Source organism: Melanerpes formicivorus, unplaced genomic scaffold (assembly GCF_026170545.1).
Source record: "Melanerpes formicivorus ecotype bairdi unplaced genomic scaffold, bMelFor1.0.p_v2 SCAF_22, whole genome shotgun sequence".
NCBI lineage: Eukaryota > Metazoa > Chordata > Aves > Piciformes > Picidae > Melanerpes > Melanerpes formicivorus.
Genome location: NW_027142374.1, coordinates 12,912,686 through 12,934,338, shown reverse-complemented (window position 1 = coordinate 12,934,338; position 21,653 = coordinate 12,912,686). Strand labels below are relative to the sequence as shown.

At 35.8% G+C, this 21,653-nt stretch overlaps 1 protein-coding gene across 5 annotated transcripts in view; it reads left to right on the top strand.

The window, feature by feature from the left end:
• FMR1 (fragile X messenger ribonucleoprotein 1) overlaps positions 1 to 21,653 on the top strand; it is a 30,580-nt gene that overhangs the window by 6,527 nt on the left and 2,400 nt on the right. For all 5 annotated transcript variants that reach the window (XM_068152204.1, XM_068152203.1, XM_068152201.1 and 2 more), the window contains exons 2-14: positions 1,795 to 1,847; positions 2,818 to 2,911; positions 3,932 to 4,003; positions 4,308 to 4,456; positions 5,459 to 5,552; positions 5,644 to 5,760; positions 10,299 to 10,469; positions 10,646 to 10,724; positions 12,017 to 12,126; positions 15,366 to 15,452; positions 16,882 to 17,077; positions 18,655 to 18,834; positions 20,184 to 20,266. In XM_068152204.1, coding sequence (XP_068008305.1) covers positions 1,795 to 1,847; positions 2,818 to 2,911; positions 3,932 to 4,003; positions 4,308 to 4,456; positions 5,459 to 5,552; positions 5,644 to 5,760; positions 10,299 to 10,469; positions 10,646 to 10,724; positions 12,017 to 12,126; positions 15,366 to 15,452; positions 16,882 to 17,077; positions 18,655 to 18,834; positions 20,184 to 20,266 — 1,485 coding nt within the window. The remainder of the gene's footprint in view (positions 1 to 1,794; positions 1,848 to 2,817; positions 2,912 to 3,931; positions 4,004 to 4,307; positions 4,457 to 5,458; positions 5,553 to 5,643; positions 5,761 to 10,298; positions 10,470 to 10,645; positions 10,725 to 12,016; positions 12,127 to 15,365; positions 15,453 to 16,881; positions 17,078 to 18,654; positions 18,835 to 20,183; positions 20,267 to 21,653) is intronic.

Genomic DNA, 21,653 nt, shown 5'->3' with positions numbered 1-21,653 from the left:
TAATATGAAATAACTACCATGATACTTGTCAAGTGCATATCCCATTCTGCACTCTCCTTACAGACAACACAGCAATATGAACCGTTTATCTAATGCGTAGTAGCTGTAATGATCAACTGGGACTTCTGTTGGTCTTTATGTAAATAGCACTTCTGTACTACTATCGATATGATCCTGAGATGCTGTCTTAAATCTTTGGTATCATGTTATAAAAACCTATCATCAACTGTACTTGTAATTCCTTTGGAAGGAATACCTTGGAATTTTGAAATAGGTAATTATGTAAATACCGTAGGACACTGTTTTAAATCCTTGGGGTGCTAGCAATAATAAACTTCCCAGTAACCTTGAGCTGAGAGGTAAGCAAGGTATAAAGCCATTTTTTGATGTTTGGCTTTTTTTTTGACTTCTATTCAAGGTGACATTAGTTATTTTCAGATTTTTAACTGCCTTGTTGTACGGAATGTCTCTGAGTACATACATTTGTATGTATGTACTGCTTAGTTTTGGTATTTTCAGTCCTTGAAGCTTTTTATCAATCATCAGGTAGAGGTGGTCTTTGATACTGAGGTGCTGCAATACTGCTGCAACTCAGGAAATACTTTGGAATGCTTTATAAAGGAAAAATATTAGAACTTTTTTAAACCGTTTGCATTCAATATGAGAAAAACTCTTACTTTCTTGCAAGAGATAAGAACTGTTCTTGGCTTGGAAACTTGAAATTCAAGGAGAATAGAATGTTTGACGCTTCATTAAGTTGTCTTCAGAAGCAGTAGTTACTGCTAAATTATTTTCAATTTCCTGGGTATTTTTTCATATACTAAGGTGGGTCTTTGTTGGTTGAATAGACTTTCATACTCAGTCTTGCTTATTTATCTACCTACCTTTTAAGAATATACTATTTGTGGATGAATCACTAATGTTTATCAATTTCAGAAGTTCATTCAGATGTTTCTGAATGGAAAGGGTGGGAAAAAAGCCACAGCCTTTTAATCCCTGTTTGCCCTGTCACCTCCATCATTTGAGGCTACAAAAATGTTTTTATTGGTAATCCCAAAGTTCTTTGAGTTTGATCTTGCTGTTTGTTCTGTAAGTAGGAGAGGGTGTTCAGGCTTAATGCTGAAAATTGATCAAACCTCATTTGAGTAGTACATGAGGCAGGAAAGCACTCTCAGTGCTGATTCTTAATTCTATACTTTGCTTTGTGGTTGCATTGGAGATTTTGTACAATTCCTGTCAATCTCTAGAAGGAAAGTGAAGGAAGGCTGCAGGGCATTTGCCTTGACTTGCCTAGTACATGGACATGAGTGTGCTGAAGTAAATAAAGGGGAAGCTGTGCTGGAATGGCTGTAGATGAGTTTTGCTAATCCAATGTTCAAACTTGCCTTGAGGTTAAAGAGACAGGATTTATTTTTTGAGGAATACTGATGTTTAATTTCTCTTCCTGTGAAAATACATAAAATACTATTAGAAAATCCAATATTTTAACCTTTTGTTTTTAAACTATTTGTAATGTTGTCGTTTGTTAGCAAACCTTCTCCTATTCTAAAAACCAGTAAGAATGGGTATATAGCTCAATTGATCTACCAGCATGTTAGTATGCTAGCAGTCATGACCCCAGTAAGGATATCAGCTTTCACTATGCATTTTGTATAAGTCTTGCAAAATTAAAAAGGCTGACTTGAAAACATAGTTACATTTTGCATTTCATCAAGAGGAGGACATTGTGTGGGTTTCATACTATTTTTTAAATACCTATAAGCTTTCTCTAATTATACCTTTTTTCCTACACAGGCTTTCGTAAAGGATGTGCATGAAGATTCTATTACAGTTGCATTTGAAAACAAGTACGTATGCTGCCGAGGTTATACCTATAACCCTTGCCTTTGAATAAATACAATATAGAGTAACATCTTTTAGATATTCTGCTAGCATATCTTAGAATTGTTTGAGATTTTCTGCAGTATGGTATTTCTTTAAAAACAAACAGTTAAAAAGCAATTATAAAGTACAAAACTATAGTAACAGGATTTGTTGGGAAGATAAGCGTGTTCTTGAATGTACATGATGACAATCGATGTTTGAGTCAGCCAGCAGTGGTAGCATGACTGCCTCTGTCTTGCGTGAATGTCTTTAGATTTAGGAGAATGCATTATTACAAAATTTGGTTTATAGTGAGTGATAAATACCAGATTTCTAGGCTATAAATTAAATTATGTTCATTTCCTATCATTTAAGGACATAAAAAGTTGACTTTCCATTATACCATTTAAGTTTCGTTTCCTTTAGGAAAGGAATAACACGCTGCTATATACTTGTTCCTGTGAATCTTTGTTATGGCATCACCTCTTGAATTTTGGAAATTGTTTTCTAGTTTATTTTTTTAAAATCATCTTTTTCTGATGATTTTATCCAGTCTGTGTTAACTGAAAATTAAAACTGTAATCAGACTGAATCCTCATAAAGTTTTCATGATCTATGGTAGATCCAGATAAAAATAATAAATAGGCTTGTTTTGAAGGAAGTGTCACTCTGTGTTATGGAGTGCATTTTGAAACTGTTTCTTATGTTGGGGGTTATAACCTAGAACTGTAAAGACTGCAGGTAGAGTCAGGGGTTGGTTTAAGATGCTAGTTAGTCACTTAGGTATGTTTCATACTATTATTTATACATTAGATCCTGTTATATTTAATACATATGTGCACAGAAACTCCATAAAATTTAAAAATGTAGAATTAATGGAATAAAAATATTTCTGATTTCTATTGACAAAGCAAGTGAAAATGTTTAGACCATTCACTGTATTTTTATTTGTAGCTGGCAACCAGAGAGACAAATACCATTCCATGATGTGAGGTTTCCACCACCTGCAGGCTATAATAAAGATATAAATGAAAGCGATGAAGTAGAGGTATTTATGCTCCATTAACATTTGTTTTGAGAAGTGAGAGAAATCCGGGTGAAAACTGTCAGCCAAGCCAGTGGAACGTTTACTTCCATGTTATGTGCTGTCTCCTTTTTCATTTTCAGTACTACATAAAGCACAATGTCTCATCAAAAACATTTTGACAGTTGTGAACTATACAGCTATTTTAGAATTCCAATCACCATAACCTCCATGCTGATTTACAAACATCAGCACTGTTTCTTTGATTAGATCAGTTTGTTATCAGAATGGAGTTAATCTAGAATTAATCTAGAATGCTGAACTATAGTTATTCAGCTGCAAGTTAATAATGTCTGTATTACCAAAACATCAAGCTGAATGAGATAATTTGCATTATGCTTATGCATGTAAAATACAATAATGTCTATATGTAAATGCTTCTGAATATGGAGAGACTGGCTTTAGTATAGAGCATTCCTAAATTTTCTTCATTTTATAGACTTAGAAAAATTGATTTTTCTAATTCTAAAAGAGAGAAGTTTCAACATTTATATTATGCTTACATTCTATTTAAGTTTATTTTGATTTGAAAGACGAGAAAGTGGCAAAACTTTAGTGTGTGTATCAGATCATCCACTCGAAACAAGAAGTGTAGATACCTGTCCTCTTCCACACAGTGGTAGGAACTCATTGGACCTGCAAATAATGAGAATGTTGTTGATGAAATAGTAACAGATGTAAAAGGCTGAATTATCTCTCTCCTGACCATATACAAAACTGAAGCAACTAATGCCAGTATGCTGGGTACAATTTATTTATCTAAATCTTCTATACTTAATCTACCTGTACGTAAGTCTGTCTATATTTGCAATAGACGTTTCATCTGTTACATGCTCTCTGTAGTGCTTAGATTAGAGACTTTATGCACCTATATTTTTTGCTGGATTTTGCCCCTATAACTGAGTTCTGGTCATACTAGAGTCAACTTTTGTGATGTCTTTAAGAATGCTACAGATAATGTAACATGTGATCTTTATTTTTTAGGTTTATTCTAGGGCAAATGAAAAAGAACCCTGCTGTTGGTGGTTGGCTAAAGTGAGAATGATAAAGGGTGAGGTAGGAGTATGCATATATACATATATATATATTTTTTACATATTTATGTGTATTTTTGTTTTTTATGTTGATGTGCATAATGCTTCCTAAGTTGTCCCTCTTGATTTTCAGTTTCTTGATTAGAACTTTTGCAATCACCTTTAACCTATTTATTTATTCTAAATAAAGGTTTTTATTCTAAAACCTCAACCTGAAAAATTCTAATTTGACTTAGTTACCAAAAGTGCCTTTTGCTTAGTAATGTAATAACTTGCTCTTGTTGTAAAATACGTGGCTTGGATGATTTTATTATTTTTTATATCAGTTCTACGTAATAGAATATGCAGCCTGTGATGCTACATACAATGAAATTGTCACCATTGAGCGTTTGAGATCTGTGAACCCCAACAAACCTGCAACAAAAGATACTTTTCATAAAATCAAACTGGCAGTTCCGGAAGATTTAAGGCAAATGTAAGTACAAACATTTATTTACAGCTGACATCAAAATATGGGTAACTTCCTGAGCTTGATTCAAGAAGGAATAAAAACATCTTTTTACTGCTCTAAATTAACTTTAGAATTTGCAGGTACAATACAAATGCGGACTTGCTCATACTTCAGAAAGAGAAAAGTGATTTTTGGAAAGACAGTTGAGTCCTGGATGAGGAAATAGTTTCTTCAAGGCTTGTATGTGGTACAGATTAAGAATTTAGTTCTTACAGATGTTGAGTTATGTGCAGACTAATCTGAACCCATTCTTTGACAACTCTTTTGGTAATTTTAAAGAGGCCACTCTTTCAAGGTGCTTTGATGGCTGTGGGAATAGTTGTGCAGCAATCAAACCTCCTGTAGTAAGATACGAAACCAAGTAGTTTTCTCCCGGAACATGGGTATGTCAGTCTCATGTAAATATAGCTCTAAAACTGACTCCCCCTTTTTTGCTTCAGATCACTTCCTGCTTTTTTGAGATGCACGTTATTGCCTCAATGTGGAATAATCCATAAATCCAGAAATTCTTCTTTTAACCTGACGTTAATGCTATAGTGCACAAGTTCACTAAGTAGCAAGTGGACAGAAGAAGCCTGGAGAAGCAAATACATCATGGAATGAGTTTAAGGTCATTAGAATGCTGCAGCAGTTACAGTGAAGTTGCATATACTGATGCATGGTGTGTTTGAAATTTGGGACTTGCTGATTGCAACAATTACAGCTTTTTAAGGCAGTTTTGCTTAACCAGTTTACATTTGATAGATGTACATGCAGAAAACTCTTGAAATCTTTCTAATCATACTTATATGCAAAGAGATGAAAGAAAAAATAGCTAAGTAAATTATAACAACAGAATAATAATAACACCTGCATTAAAAGGGAGAACTCAGATATATTTAAGTGCTTTGTATTAAGAAGTTAAATTTTTTTGGCTCTGAACCATAAATGCAGCAGTTACAACTTGGCAGGTTTTTGTATTCCTAGGTGTGCCAAAGAATCTGCACATAAGGACTTCAAAAAGGCAGTTGGAGCTTTTTCTGTAACATACGATTCTGAAAACCACCAGCTTATTATATTGGTAAGTAAAGACATCCAAGCATACCATTGCCAGTGGTTTGTTTTAAATTGTTTGTATGTAAACTGCTGTGTTTTCCTTGTTAATAATTTAGTCAATCAATGACGTAACCACAAAGCGGGCGAATATGCTGATTGATATGCACTTTCGAAGTCTTCGTACCAAGTTATCCCTGATACTGAGAAATGAAGAAGCCAGCAAACAGCTAGAGGTATGTTGTTCATTCTCCCTGAAATGGTTTGAGTTACAAAAATCAATGCATAGAATATTTGTACATTTCCTAGCTGGTGAGACTTGCATTGGAGCTGTAGTAGTTATGTATTGTTGGTGTTAAAAAGGGGTGGATGGAGATGTAACCAAACAAAGTCGTTTACAGGTAAAGGGCCTGTTTTGCGAAGGCTCATTTTCATGCAATCTCATCTCATTCAGCAGGACTTTTTGTGGGATAAATAAACATATATATATATATGTATCTATATGCATTTATTTCTTTTATATTTTGAAGCATAAAATTATTAGTCATTGTTGCAGAAATAATGCCACATTCAATAGCTTTGGATTACTTTAAAGAAAAAAATAGACGGGAATGAATATGGGATGATATTGAGATTGCAAGATCCAGCTCTAGGCCAAACACCACCGTGAAAATGAGGAGTGCAAGGGGTGCAGCTAATGTTGGTAGGCTGTACAAAGGGATGGGTTTGTCTATAGATGAAATGTTAAGGAATCATCTTAGAGCAGATACAGCTTCTGATATTCCTGTGACTGGAGAGTGGGTGTTGACTGGTAAGAAGCTTGACTCATACTTGCCCATAGAAGGGGAAGGAGGAAAAAAAAAAAAAAGAGTAGGAGAGTAGGCTAGGAAATTAGGGGATGCTTATAAAGTAGAATTTAACATGTCATGTGTTTTTCCTGTCTACAAATTAGAAAAAATAGCAACATCTGAAAACTTCATTTTAGTATGCCACTGTAACTACTGTAATTCGTTTTACATGTTGGTATGCCCCAGCCTTGTTACTTTAAAGCCAGGTTTCATTCCCTCCCTCATCCCAAGGGTTACATGTATTTGGTTTTACCTTGAACAGAGATGTCTAGTTGACACCTCTTTTATCTAGTAGGTGTGCTAGTTGTTTGTAGAAGTTCTCTCTCCTGCTTCCTTTAGTCTTCTGATTTCTGTATTTCAGAGCTGTAATCCAAGCTTGTTTGGGTCTTGACTTTCCTCAAGACCAAGAAAAGACCGGTTTCTTCTCATTCATGTTCCTTCTTGAGCACACCACTGTAGCTCTTCAGTAATCCATTCTTCTGTCTTCCTCCAGAACTGACAATTGTGTGGGCAGTTTACCTCTTGAAGTGCAAAGTATTATTTTAGAGGTGGGAAGAAAAACAGCCTCTATAGAGCTAATTCTCTTCATGTGCCTCCACAAATGCATGCACCAACAGCTGTTGTTATTGATTCCTTTCCCAAACTAATCTTAATTGTTCAAATTTTGAAGTTCTTACAATGACTGGATTTTGTTCTCACTAGAAAACTGTTGTTGGACTTGAGCTTTTACCTGAGCAGTATTTAAGTGAAGGTTGTGAGATAAACACATACTGTTGCAATTTGCATGACAAAAGTTGGCTGGTGTTTTGCATGTTGACATTTGCTTTTTCTGCAAATAATAAATACAAGATCCATTTCAACCAAACCTGAAAAGAAAAGTTCTGTGTTACAAAAACTGTACTTGTTTATATTGAAATGCTGACATACAAACAGACTGTACATGTCTGTCTGCAGCAGAGATACTTAGTGAATGCTTTGGATTTTAGTGCATTATTAATAGTTCATTGTTTCCATCAGTGTTCTGTGTCATACTCTCTGAATTTAAATATCTGCTACTAATTTTTTTCTTACAGCAGTTTTACCTTTCCTGCTTTCTGAGCCATTATCAGCACACCAGCTCCTTTTTTTCCATTTGGTTGGGTTTTTTCTTTCTTGTTTTTTTTTGTCTGGTACCCTTTCTGTATGTTAGCTTCTTGAGTTGCTTGGCTCTGCTTTTCGAACATGGCTTTTAGAGCATCAAGTAAAATAACCACTTTTTGTTTGCATTGTGGTTTCATTGTTTTGACATACAGAAAAGCTTTAATTTACAAGTGTACTTTCACATTCTAGTTCAGATTTTGTCTAAGTACAATTTGGTCATGGCCTCCAAGTAGGTTTCATGCTAATCTATCGGAGGGAAGTAGAGTACAGAATTTCCTATGCTTGAACAAAATACATTTTGTAATAGGCAATTCACAGAAAAGGTAATGTTATTTTAGTACAAACAATGTAACTGCAGCCAAGGCCCCCAGTGACAATGTTGGTCTTTTCTACATATCATAGATATGTGTTAGTAACTGATTGTTGACTTGAGAGTAGAGAACAGGGTGACCACGTGGCAGTCTGTAACAGATGTCAACTAATGAATCGACATGTGAATTATCTGTTAAAATGTAGATCTGTGAGCATTTTAAAATTGTTTGCTTTGAGTTGTCTGTAATCTAGTTCATGAAGTGCTTGATAAAGCTCTCTGAGTATATGAAGTATTTAATGATAGTTGGATATTTTTACCGTTGTGTACTTTAGCCAGTTCTCTGTGATAGTGATTTAGCACAGGATCTCAACAGCATTAGGCTGGAGCAGGTCAGCTAACAGCAGCAGCTTAGCTGGCACAGAGTAGGGCTTACTGTGGGTACTTTCCTGATGGTTTTTTCAGCCTGTGTAGAACCTCACACTGCTGAGGTTAAACTGCTAATTTGAACTCTGCTTATATGTGTCTTTATGGTAGTTACAGTTTTGATTATGTATCTTGGCTCTGGAAAGATAATATACAGCTTTAGCCCTTTTCTTCCTTGCAAAACTCTTTCCATTTTACTTGATAGACTATCACAATTGGAAATTCTCTGTCTTCCCTCGCTGTATTAAAATACTGCTACTTTCCTCAGATGTTTGTTGATAGTGTCCACGCTTATTATGTAGGAATTTTACTCACTGTGGCAAATAATGACTTTTACTCACTTTATATTTGCTCTTCTTTGTGGATTTAGGTACTGTAACTTCCTTTAAATATATGACAATGTTATTTCGAATTTTAGAATAGAATATAAAGAATACTTTTCCTGTATGTTTATCTCTTACTGATTTTTCTTCATATGTTTATTTTAGTTCTCAGGGTGACTACACTTTGCAATTTTCCTGCTTTGTGTAGCACAAGCACCCTATAAGAACTGGTTTTGAGACTATGAAGAGGCTGTATAGGAGAAACTTAACAGTCATTGTTTTAGTCTTTTTAAACTTGTGGGGAGTTTTTTGTTTGGGTTTTTTATGGTGTTTTTTTTGTTTGGGTTTTTTGGGGTTTTGTTTGTTGTTTTTTTTTAAAGAGTCTGCTTATCTTCAACAGTTTCCCTACACGCTTAACAGATTCTGCACTATATGCAGTTCAGCATTTCCTAAGTGTTTTTCCTTGCACTCATACGATCTGTTCATGCTACTAATCTGAGCCACCTGGGATTGACTGAGGGTGTTTATACCAGTGCAGGATTGTATGGATGTTGACAAAATCTAGGTTTCCTGCATGTTCAAATATTCTCAGCACCATCCTACTCCAGTGTGCTACAAAATATTTCATGAACGCTTTCCTCTGTTCCCATCTCTCTTCTGTGATCTTACTGTGTGGTGGAAGCTTTATATAATTAAGAAAATACTAAAACTATATTTTATATATGGGCATTTATATGTGTGCTTGTGCATCAAGTCAGAGCACACTAACAGTTCGTTTGGAAGTTCAGGGCTGTTTTGGGGGGTTCTGCAAATTTTGTCAAGGTTTCTAGTGCCACTTTTTCAGTTATTTAGAAAATCTTCCAAATATAAAAGTTTGTTAGTTCTTGTTGCTTCTCTTTCTTTTCTGGTATCTCATTTAATGCAGAAGATACTCATTAAAGCATTGTTAGCCATTTTGTGTTAGGTTACACCATAACAGTTGCATGCAAGGGTGATGAGATTTGCAAAACAGTAACCAGGTTTTTAATTCAAAAGCATATGATTGAATGTCTTTTTAATAGTATAGTCCTTAGTCATTGTTACTACCCTGCCAAAACAAGGAATTTTGTCTTGTTAGCACATGACAATCTCAAGTTCTCAGATTGATCCTTCTGTCTTGATAGAAATGTGATTGAAAGAGATTAAATTCTTCATGTAATTGTTCTCTGAATCCAAGCAGTGTATTCCAATTACACCTTTATTTTGTCTGGTCTTTCATAGACACAAATTATTCTTTTTGTGGATAAGTGCAATAGGTGTCTATGGTTGCTGTTTTCTATATGATTTTCATGCCCAGTGAATGAGTTCCTCCTGTTTCCACCTACCTGTTGAAATGGATGTAGTTCTTCCCTCAGATCACAGGGTGTGCTTTAATAATCAGTGCAGGGCTGGTGGCTTTATTATTAATGCAAATGCTGCCTTAAATAGTTACATATGACAGCTATGGATACTCTGTGGTAATTGAAATGTAGAGGTGTCAATACAGCTAGAGGCTAGCCTTACTAATACTTAGAAGCAGTATCAGGAGTTCTGAAGAAGACTCCAGTATATTCAAAGTGAAAATAAGTGCATTATAAGGATAAATGAAAAAGTAGGCCAAGTACCCAATTAAAGAATTGGCTGTAAATTTATGTTGATTTCTCTCTGGTATACTGAAAATCCAAGTAAGCTAATATGCTTTTCTTCAGAGTTCTAGACAACTTGCATCACGATTTCATGAACAGTTTGTTGTACGTGAAGACTTAATGGGTTTGGCCATTGGCACTCATGGTGCTAATATCCAGCAAGCCAGAAAGGTCCCTGGAGTGACTGCTATTGATCTCGATGAAGATACTTGCACATTCCATATTTACGGAGAGGTAAGCTCCCTTCTTTAGCCTTTAAAAAGATAAAATCCTAACAATCCAAACAAACAAGAACAAAAACAACAACAACAAAAAAAACAGCTCTAAACAAAATAAACTCACAAAACTGAAAATCAATACAAATAGTTTGGGAAAACAGAGCTCACTTCTTTCATATCTGTCTCTTTTAGGATCAAGATGCAGTGAAAAAGGCCAGAAGTTACCTTGAATTTGCTGAAGATGTCATACAAGTCCCAAGAAATTTAGTAGGTATGTCAATTCTGGCGGCTGTGTGATAGTAAGGAAAAATGGTTTCTGGGAACTGTGGTTTTACTTTTAGAATGGTGGCAAGGTAAAAAGCTTGAAAAATAGGAAAGGTTTCAAATGTTGGGGTCTGGGGCTTGTTTGGTTTTCAGCTTCATGGAGAACTTTTGTAGACAGGTTTACCTTCAGTACATTGTAAGAAATTGTCTCCTGCTTTTTAGTTCAGGAATTTCTTAAACTAGGAGCAATGTGCTGATGTTAAATAAGTAGTAGAGTAGCTTCTGGACTGAGCCAAATAATTAAATTACTTCCTCCAAAGATTTCTAGAGATTAGTTTAACTATACAATAGATTTATCTGCAGTCTTCCAGTTTCCTACTGTACTTTTAATCTTTTTTTTTTAACTTGTATTTGCCTTTTTTCCCCTTCTCCTTTGACATCTGAAATAGTTTTAGCAGCAGCACAGTGTGATCAACTTAACATCTAGTTAAGGTCCCCCAGAAAATACTCCAAAAGATGATCTAATAGATTTCCTTTATCAGACACCTTACAAAGTCCTCAAGAATGCCTGCAACCCTTGTGTGTGAGGAGAAATCTATAGCTTCATTTGCTGTCCTTATCTGCCAGTACTGGATAGTACAACATACCTCTACAAGCAGATACTTAATAGGTTGTCAAGCACTCTATTAAAGCTAGTGTTGAAGCAATATGAAATTCTGCAAAATAAAACTTGTAAAAGAACTACGAGTTTCTCTATCCGGAAGGTGGTTACAGCAAATGTTAGGGTATTGTAAAAGGAATTTTTTGTTTCTGTTTGTTTTTCCTTGGTTTTTTGGGGCGAGTTTTGTTCTTGTTGGGTTTTTTGATGTAACCAACAACGTTTAGTTGTAAATCACTGAGGTTATTTTAAGCCTACCAACGAAAAATCGAATAAGCATGAAAGATAACTGAATATGTCTGTAATTGCATAATGTTCAACAATTTTATAAAAGGTAAGGCATTTGATTGAATTTCCTTTGATCTTTTATAAAAGCTTTGAAAAAGAAGGAAATTGTTTTTAGTAACAACCTTTATTATTAAAGTCCTTCTCTTTCTGTATGCTGCAGTGGTTGCTTTGGACCATTACCAAAGTTAACACCACAAGCTTTCTTGGACATTTTAATTCATGGCTTGTTAATGAAATCTTTGTTGTGGTGTATGAAGTCATTTTTGACAAATTCTTGCGCGTACTCCTGTTTGATTGTAGTACTACTCTTGGGTTTAGGGGAAATCCCTACATTCTGTCTGTTCTCTTTCTAGGAAAAGTAATAGGAAAAAATGGAAAACTGATTCAGGAGATTGTGGACAAATCTGGTGTTGTAAGAGTGAGAATTGAGGCTGAAAATGACAAAAATATTCCACAAGAGGAGGTATGTTTTCAGTTAATGTCACTTCCCTATGAGTTGACTGTTATAATCTGCCTAATGATAAAATCTTCTTTGGTCTTCGTAGTGCTAAGATAAAGTTTTGGTTAATGTGGAGTTTTCTGATGGAATCTGTATTTCCCTCTTAATACTGAGGGGTAATTTTATATAAATTGGACTTGTTTGAAGAATTTGCTGGTGATGTACTTTACAAATTATATTTTATTCCTGTTAAAAGCATTGATACTGTTTCCCAGAAGCAGCTAAGCTATAAACCACTGTGCATAAAATTCTCTATTCATTGATTTGCTTTGAGTTTCATCTCTTAGGGTTTTACCTGGTTTAAAGTTCTGTTAGTAATTTCTGAAATCGTAAGGAAAAGCCTGTACTTGATGTAGAAAACCTTTTGGTTGGTTGGGTTTTGGTTTTTGGCACTTTTTGGTTGGGGGAAAAAAAAAGAAAACTAAATTCAGAATAGCTTGTAAACTGTAACTTAAAGGAAAAAAAGTGCACACAACATATGTACAGGAAAGCTGTCAACCTTCTGTGAGGCCTTAATGAGGTCTTAAACTTTGTAATTTGAGGTTCTTTTATGTGGGGTTGTGTTGAGGAGAAAGTTTACAGATTTTGAGTAATGTTTTGGGCATGAAACTTTTTAACATCTCAATGCAAAAAGATTGCCTGCAATTTCAAAAGTGAATTGTGCTCAAGAAAAACTGAACTGTCTGTAATTTACTTGGAAATCTAAATACATACCAAGTAAGGAACCTTTGCTCCTGTGAACAAGGTATGAAATACCCTTTCAGAACTCAAGTTCTTGCTTAAGGACCTATTTCATCTTTCTTATTACCACTGTAAAACTACTATTGAAGACTCCAAATGCAGTTTCCATTTTTCTGTAAATGGTGGCTGAGGAATTAAGTAAGTTCGGGGTTTTTACTTCACTAGGTTTTTACATCTGTCTGAAAAGGTAATGATCAATGTTTAGATAAAAAGGATTCACTGTCATATTTAACTTCTAATGATAAATTCTTAACAAAAACTTAACTAACTTTAGCAAGAGAGTGCTATCATTGCTGCAGGCTAAAACTTTAAACATTGTTAATGTCAGTCCAGGGAATAATAAAAGAGTAAAAGAGAATCACTTAACTGTTGTGGCTGCACATTGTATGTCTGGGTTTTTTGATTAGTTGGGGTTTTTGGCTTGAAAAAGCTTACTTGTTGATGCTCTTTAATCTGAAATGCAGCTTTTAAAGATTAACTTGAAAGCTTTTACCTGCCAAGCTCTGAATTCATATTCTGCTAATGATACTGCTAACACTTGGCATTGCCTACGCTGCTTCATATGTTAGTGGTGTCATACCAGGAGCAACACAGAAACATGAGATCAAATCTTGGCATGTAATAGTTAGTTCCTGCAACTTTATCTGTATTTCCTATTTGAAATGTGCATTGGTCTTCACCTATGTGAACTTGGATGTTGCAGGCCTTCTTTTTGTAAAGATTAGTTCAGTTTTAAATTTTAGTAAATTCTATTTCCAGTGAGTAAGATGTTAGAGTGCTGCCCATGAATTTCAAGTGCAACTTTCTGAAGGTCTCATTGTCAAATTATACTTTTCATCTTTGTAAAATGAAATAGGCACTGCTTGTGACAATAGTATATTACTTTCATCTCTACATGCCTTACACATGTAAGGTCTGCTCAGTGTTCACCACTGAAGCTAAGCTGAAGATTGGTACTTTTTGCTTTGAAGATGGAAATGGTGTTTAATAAATAAGCACTTTGATGCCTCTGTATGGTTAAAAGCATTGGACGCTGTTACCAGCTCATATTTTTAATAGTTGGCATTGCTGTATCTAGAATCCACTGCTAAAAAAATAGCAAGCTGTTTTCTTAAGTGTTTTAAGTTGACTGTCTTGTGATCTTTTAATAATTGATGTACTATGTGCTAGTTAAAGCCAGGTTAGTAGAAATTTCATTACCCTTTATCAGATTAAATATTTATGAAAGTTAAAATACCCCAGAAAAAGCATTTCAATCAGTGATGCCTTTGACTAATGGATTTCTCATGCTCATGAATAGTAGTGCTAGTGTTGAAGTTTAAGATTGCATAATTTAAAAAATTTATTTCATGCAAATATAAGATCTACCAAAAGTTGTTTAGCTGTAACAAAAAAAAAGGCAAAGACAAGACAAATGACGGACTTGCCACTTGAAACCTCACCATGTTGTGCCTATATCTTATTTTTGAAGATATTTGTGTCTCAAGTTGCTTTACTTCTGTGACCAAAAAAACAATTGAGATACCAAAATTTTACTCCAGTAGGCATAGTCAAGATGTCAGTCTACAGTGGCACAGGTTTAAGCAGCTAGGTGTTTATGAGGCTTTTGGGTTGACTTTTGCATTCCACAGTGAAGTTTACACTGCCACAGTGATGCTGCAGCTGGTCAAGTAGTATAAGGTTAGACCATTGGGTCTGTGTGGGCTGCAGTCACACCTCAGAAATGCTGCTTAGATCTTTTTTAGTGTCAGGAAGTTTGGTGTGGAATTTATTCTTGTATCTGCTGAAGTTCAGTTTTCAGCACTCAAGGGGACTCTTTTAGGTTGATCTCTTATTCTGTTTTGGCCACTGAAGTTAGTCTTCAGGTATTTTATTTCTGAGTGTCATAACTTCAGGCATTAGAATATGTAGCTTTACATTTTTCAGGTAGTTGCTGAATTGCTTAAACAAAATGCTTGAAAGGTAGATGTAGGTTAACAATCATTAATGAAGTACTAACTCTTTAATTTTTCCCTTTTTACAGACTGGGAAATTCTTAAAAAGGGTCAAGTTTTGTTTTGTTTTATGGCATGGTGTTAATTTGATTTACATTTTATAGATCAAAGGTTGCTTTACCTATCTGTAGCTTAAAAGAACGTGGTGTGAGAGTAGACATCAGCAAAAATAATGTTAATTTTGAAGGGAGGAAGCATGAAGTGTTTTGAATTGACTCTTTTCTACTTTGTCAGAAAAATGCTGGCATTGTGATACATACAATCTCAATTTCATTGCTGAAACTTTCTGCATGAAGGGAATTGGTCTACCTGATCTAAGTAACACTAAAATGTATATGTGACAATAGTATATTTAAAACATGCAGAAGTTAAAAAAAAATATTTTTGAGTTTGATTTTAGTATGTTTGGTTCTCTTCAGTATGTGATTCCTAGTGAATAACTGTAGGACTACTGTTACTGTGTTTTAGGGAATGGTACCATTTGTGTTTGTGGGCACCAAGGACAGCATCACTAATGCAACTGTTCTTCTGGATTATCATCTTAATTATTTAAAGGTGAGGAAAATTATGCTGCTTTGCCAATGGAATTTTTCTATCAATGTTTAAGATATGTTTATGATCCAACTCTTCAGGTCCCAAAAGCTGTTGAAAAAATTGGTGTTACAAAAGTTTTTTAGCCTAGAGTTTTTTTTCTCTAAGCCATGTTGCATTGTCATGGAATCATTTAACTGAAGGATGGGCTGGAAACCAGGGTTTTTCTCAGATTCAAAATACAAAATAATAAAATTTATAAGTCTGTTTCAGGGGCAGATGCTAACAGTATCAGGGATCACTTTGAGCTTCTGGCAAAATTCAGGTATAAAAAGGAAGCATACACCATGAGAGTGGTGAGACCCTGGAATGTGTTGTCCAGGGAGGTGGTCGAGGCCCCGTCCCTGGGGGTGTTTAAGAGCAGGCTGGATGAGGCTCTGTCCAGCCTGATCTAGTGTGGGGTGTCCCTGCCCATGGCAGGGGGGTTGGAACTAGATGATCCGTGTGGTCCCTTCCAACCCTGAATGAAACTATAAACTATAAACAAGGGGTGGAAGTGAGGACAGGTGAGCCAGGAGGGATGAGTTCAGGAAAGCTGAAGTCCATCTGGATTTGTGGAGGGCTAGGAATGTCAAGGGAAGAAAGAAGGGTTTCTACAGTTATATTGACAGCAACAGAATCCTATAGAACATGCAGGCCTGCTGCCTAACGGGGGTAGGGAACTTAGTAACAAAGGAAAAGGATGAGTATTGAATGGCTTATTCACTGTGGTGGTTTGGTTTGGTTTTTTGTGTTTTCTTTTTTTCTTACTTTATTGATGAGATTTGTCCTGAGGAGTACCAGCCCCTGAAACCAATAGGAGAATCTAAAGCTACAAAGACTTAGCCTTCTTAAAAGAAGACTAAGTTAGGGGGCAGGATCTGATTGGATGCATCTGAGTGCTGAGGCAACTTGTTACAGACCTAGCTGGACTGGGTGACCTGTCTAGCTAGGCTGCATCTCAGACTAGGAAAAGTATTCTTATGTTGCTGTAGAGTATTGTTTATCTCTTTTTAGCATGTTAAGAATTCTGTGTGCTGGCTGTCTTTCTGGGCCTCAGTTACAGCACTATGCTTTTATGCTTCCTCATTGGTATTATTCATTACAATTAAGTGGAATTTAACAGCAATATAGTTGTATCTGCTAAAAAACATTCATTAGATGACTTTCACCTGATATATCAGTTTTAAACAAACCTAAACTTGACAACTGTGCCGCTAGGAGATTTATGTTGGTAAGAAATAGATTTGAATGGAAGGGGTTTTTTGGTAAACCAATTTAGCAATAGCTATTTAAATACTAAAGAGATTATTAGTCACAATACTTAAGCACTTTTTCTTTGAGAACTGCGTGCCTGTACATTCAGACAACTTGAGGAGTGAGTGCTTACATATGACTTGCTGTGTTTGTGTAGGAAGTGGACCAGCTGCGTTTGGAAAGATTGCAAATCGACGAACAGCTTCGGCAGATTGGAGCTACTTCTAGGCCACCACCAAATCGTACAGATAAAGACAAAGGGTACATGACCGATGATGGTCCAGGACTTGGACGTGGAAGTCGACCTTACAGAAACAGAGGGCATAGCAGACGTGGTCCAGGCTATGCTTCAGGTAGGTAACTAGAAGTACACTTAGTATTTAGAGAGTGGCCTAGTGGTCTTCCACTTCATAAAAAACCCTGGACTTGGAAGGAGAGCTGCTAAAACAAAATTTCAGTTAATACTGAATATTAATATTTAAAGATTATATAGAGCTTTAAGCTGCAAAAACAGTCTGAGGTAAAATGCAGAGCTTATAAGTATTCTAAACTTAGTTCCATGCAGTTCCTGACTGACAGTATACTTGTAGAATAGTTCAGGCAGGAAGGGACCTCCAAAGGTCTGACCTCCCTACAGTCAGCAGGGACATCCTCAACTAGACCAAGTTTCCCAGGGCACTGTTGAGTCTCACCTTGATTATCTCCAGGGAATGGGCCTCAACCACCTTCCTAGGCAACCTGTTCCAGTGATCCAGCACCTTCCTAGTAAAAAATGTGGTTCTAATATCCAGTCTAAATCTTCTCTAGTTTGAAGCCGTTGCCCTTTGTGCTGTCACTGCAGGCCTTATGTCTTCTACATTATCAATTCTTTTGGGCAATGATTGTTATTTTATCCATATCTTGAACAGTTCCTAATGATAATGCCTCAGTTTTTATTTGACCGTATAAGAAGCAATCATAATACAAATATTCTTATGTTAAACTATGTAGCTCAATTTGCAGAAAAGCTATTTTCCTTGTATTATGTTGAACTTTGTTTCTACTACAAGAGCCTAGTCACCAAAATGCAATGTACCATTTATAAAACCTTGTGTAATTCATTAATATTCAGGAATATTAATATTTTCAGGACTGTGCTGCTTCAGAGCAATTTCTTAGTTCATTATCCCTAATATAAGTTAGCTGCTGTTTGTCCTGGCTGAAAGGCCTGTGTTGAAGTTTCTCTTCTGCCTCATAAAATGAATGTTTTTGTGCTGAAGCTGATTCTACTATTTTTAGAAGATCTTAGCTCACCTACCTGATAACAGGGTTCTGCAGGAAAAGATTAGGGAAAAGAACCAGTTTCTAATCAGTGAAGGTGATCTGTTAAGTACAAAAATTATAACGGCCAGTTAGTTTGGATTTGATACATTTCTAGCATTCTGACTTGGTTATCTGCTTTTGTAGTGTCTGTTACAGGCTGTTTCATGATAGAGTTTATTTTTCTTTTCATAGAGGTGTTGTGATGGTGAGGAAAGACAGAACAGATTTTACTCAGAATTTTTGGGTTTAGAAATACAAAAGAATATTCTATTAGACTTACTACGCTTTACCAGGCTTGCTTCATTTGCATAGTAGATTCAGTAATACATTGGTAGGCTGATGACACCAATACATTTTCTGGTGCACTTAATTAAATACACTTCTAACTTCTGTCTGTCTAATTTTTGAAGAGGCAATGCATATCACAGTTTTATGTATTGCCTATACTGTGTGGGTTGGGAGGCAAAAAACCCCAGAACTGTTCAACAACACCTGAAAAAAAAAACAAACACGTTTTTGTAAGGGCTGGTGGTCTGTTGGATTTTGTTGGGTTTTTTTGCTGCCTCAGTGTTTTGATGGTAAGCTACACTGGCATGTTTGGAAATTATTTTTTTTATCATCTCGATAGGAACTAATTCTGAAGCATCAAATGCTTCTGAAACAGAATCTGATCACAGAGACGAACTTAGCGATTGGTCAGCAGCCCCAGCAGAAGAGGAGCGAGACAACTACCTTCGTAGAGGAGATGGGCGAAGACGTGGAGGTGGTGGAAGAGGGCAAGGAGGGAGGGGTCGTGGAGGATTCAAAGGTAAGTGTAGATTTGATTTTGAAACAGGTTAGTGTTAGAATCCTTGAGCAAACTCCCTTCTATAAGCTTCATGTTTGTCATCTGCTCCTGCCTTCTAGTCATCCTGGTGGCCCTCTCCTGAATTCTCTCCACTTTATTAGTGGCTTAAATTGACTGCTTTGATTCAGATGTGTTAAATGTTGAGGGGATAAATTCCTCCTACTCTGCTGGCCACATTCCTCAGGAAACAACCTATTATTCAGTCAGCTGTCCCTGTTGCAAGAGTACAGTCATGTCTTATTCAAGTTGCTGTCCACGGGACAGCTCCTTTCATGTGGAGCTGCTGCATACGTAGTCATTTCGTGGCATGTACTATTGCATGAGGTAATCCTGTTGAAGCTCTGGAACTTGAGCTTCATCCTTAAAGCTAATGAGTTTTTGTTGGCTCATTCTTTCAGCTTGTTGAAGTCCGTGTGATTATCAGCCTTGACTGACCTCGAGTGTATCAAACTACTTCACACATTTTGGTGTAGTCTGCAGAATTGTTAAAGGGGGATTTCATCTCTGACTCTTCATACGTTATGTGAAGCCTATATGAATAAATTGGGGTGGCATTTTGAATAATTTGCTTTCCTGATATGCATCTTAACAGAAGTTTGTGGGCTGTGCCATCACTCATGGGGGTCAAGGCATCAGGTTGTAGTTCATCAGTGGATAGAGAAAACTCTTTTATCCTGTTTTACTCATCCCACTCTCTGTATTCCCATCTTGTATTTTATTTCTTGCAACAGGATTGTTTGGGGTTGTAATTAGAATAGAATTACTGTGTTTAATGGAAATGACTAAACAAAAGTAAGATGAAAGAACTTAATTATGTGTATTTCTTGTGGTATTTCATTATTTAAATATTTTTTTTTTGTCTACAACTCTCCTTATATCTTGATATTTTTTTTTTCCAAAGTATAGGTGTGGCTGAACTAATAAGATTTTCTTTGTAGGGGGTAATGCTTATATGGTTTATATGTGTATATGCTCTAATGGTTTATAAACCATTAGAAAAATTGTGAACATGTTAAGCAGTACTAAAATCAGTGTACTTCTGAGGTTAATTATTTTGAGAGATGTTTTTCTTCAATAGATAGTCTCTTTTTAAACTGCAGTGGGTTTAGACACAGTGGTTTTGTCTACTTTAACACGTGAGAACATTTTCTTCAGTGATTCTTGGCCCATAGTTTAAGAACTGTTACGTTATTAAGAATATCTTTAAATTTCTTATCCAAAAACATTAATTCTCTATTATGCTTACATACCACTGAAGTAAGTGAAGATCATAGTTCTTTGCTGAACAACTCGATAAATTCTTCTTATAGGAAATGATGAACAGTCACGAACAGATAACCGTCAACGTAACTCAAGAGATGCAAAAGGGAGAACAGCAGATGGATCTCTTGAGGTAATTTTTCTCTTATTAAAAGTCTGCACTGCTTAAGGTTGAGTGTCATACTGACTTTAGAGTCTTAGCTGCAATTGACACAGTGGCCTTGTGCTTCCTAATTCTCTAATGGGATGTGGAAGAGTTGTGTGTCATTTTGTAGCATGCACACAGGAATCTGGATATATCAAGTTGTGTAAAGATGCAACACTGTAATGTTAGCTTAGCTCTCAGTTTAGCTGGAACTCTAATCACCAGTACCAAGCATTTATTAATCAGATTGATTTCAGTCTTTGTTCTTACTGGCTTTTTGGCTTTAGCTTTTGTTTCTTGCTGCATTTTGTGGTGGTGTTTGTCACCTATATACCTGAGGGAGGAGAATCCCAAACACTTCATATAAAAAGAGTGTGTTGTAGCCAGAGTCTTCAGAGTAAGATTAAACTTCAGAAACTACCTTCACTACTAAATGAAATGTTAGCAATTGAAGGCTATGAAATCTAGAAAGTAAGTTAAAAATGCATGCCAAGACACTTTCCAAAGTCATATATTGAAATACTTTACAACCTTAAATATTTTATAGTCTTTGATAAGGATATTTCTACAACTTTTTCAAATACGTGGTGTTGGGTAAAGTTTTCAGGCTATTTCATGTAGGTTAAGTTTCCCCATATGGAAACTGTTGTTTGAAATAACATGCAAACCTTCTACCATTTCTTACTGCATAGGATGAGTTATGTTGGGAAGAACTAATGAGCAGCTATAAGCTGCTGCCCTCTGCGTGGTGCTTCCAGGAGTCACACTTCCAATGGGAGATTGAGATGACTCTTGGTTTGGTTTTAGAGAGCCTGTTTAAGAAATGACAGGGGGTAGAAATGGAGCAATTGATTTTCCAAGTGGGCATACTACACTTGAAGGTGTAGTACCTGAACATATATCTGAAATACAAATGTGTCATAATTTTTTTTTATGTCCATGGAACTTCTATAGTTAAAGACTGATTAACTTGCAAAATTTGTTGTAGTTAGTAGTCAATTGTGGTGCTGAAAAAGAAACTAAGGCACTTCTCAACAGGCCATGATCCTTTTTTTTTTTTTCCTGTTGCTCTGAGATCTGGATGAGATTATATTCTGTATGGGAATTAGTACTTGGATATTGTTGAAACTTGACTCTTCAAGTTGGAAGCCTTTTTAAATACTTCAAGGAAAGACTTATTTCCTTTATCAGCATTCAGGTTTTGCTTTTGAAATGCATCTTGTGAAATTTTTTTTGCGACCACTTAAAAAGGACAAAGAAGTCTTTTTGGTGGATTGAATGAACTTTTTTTTCCCCCCCCAGATTCAACAGTTGGCTGAGTAGACTTTTATGAGTGTTAGTATCATTTCATGGCAACTTTTCTGTAATTAAAAAG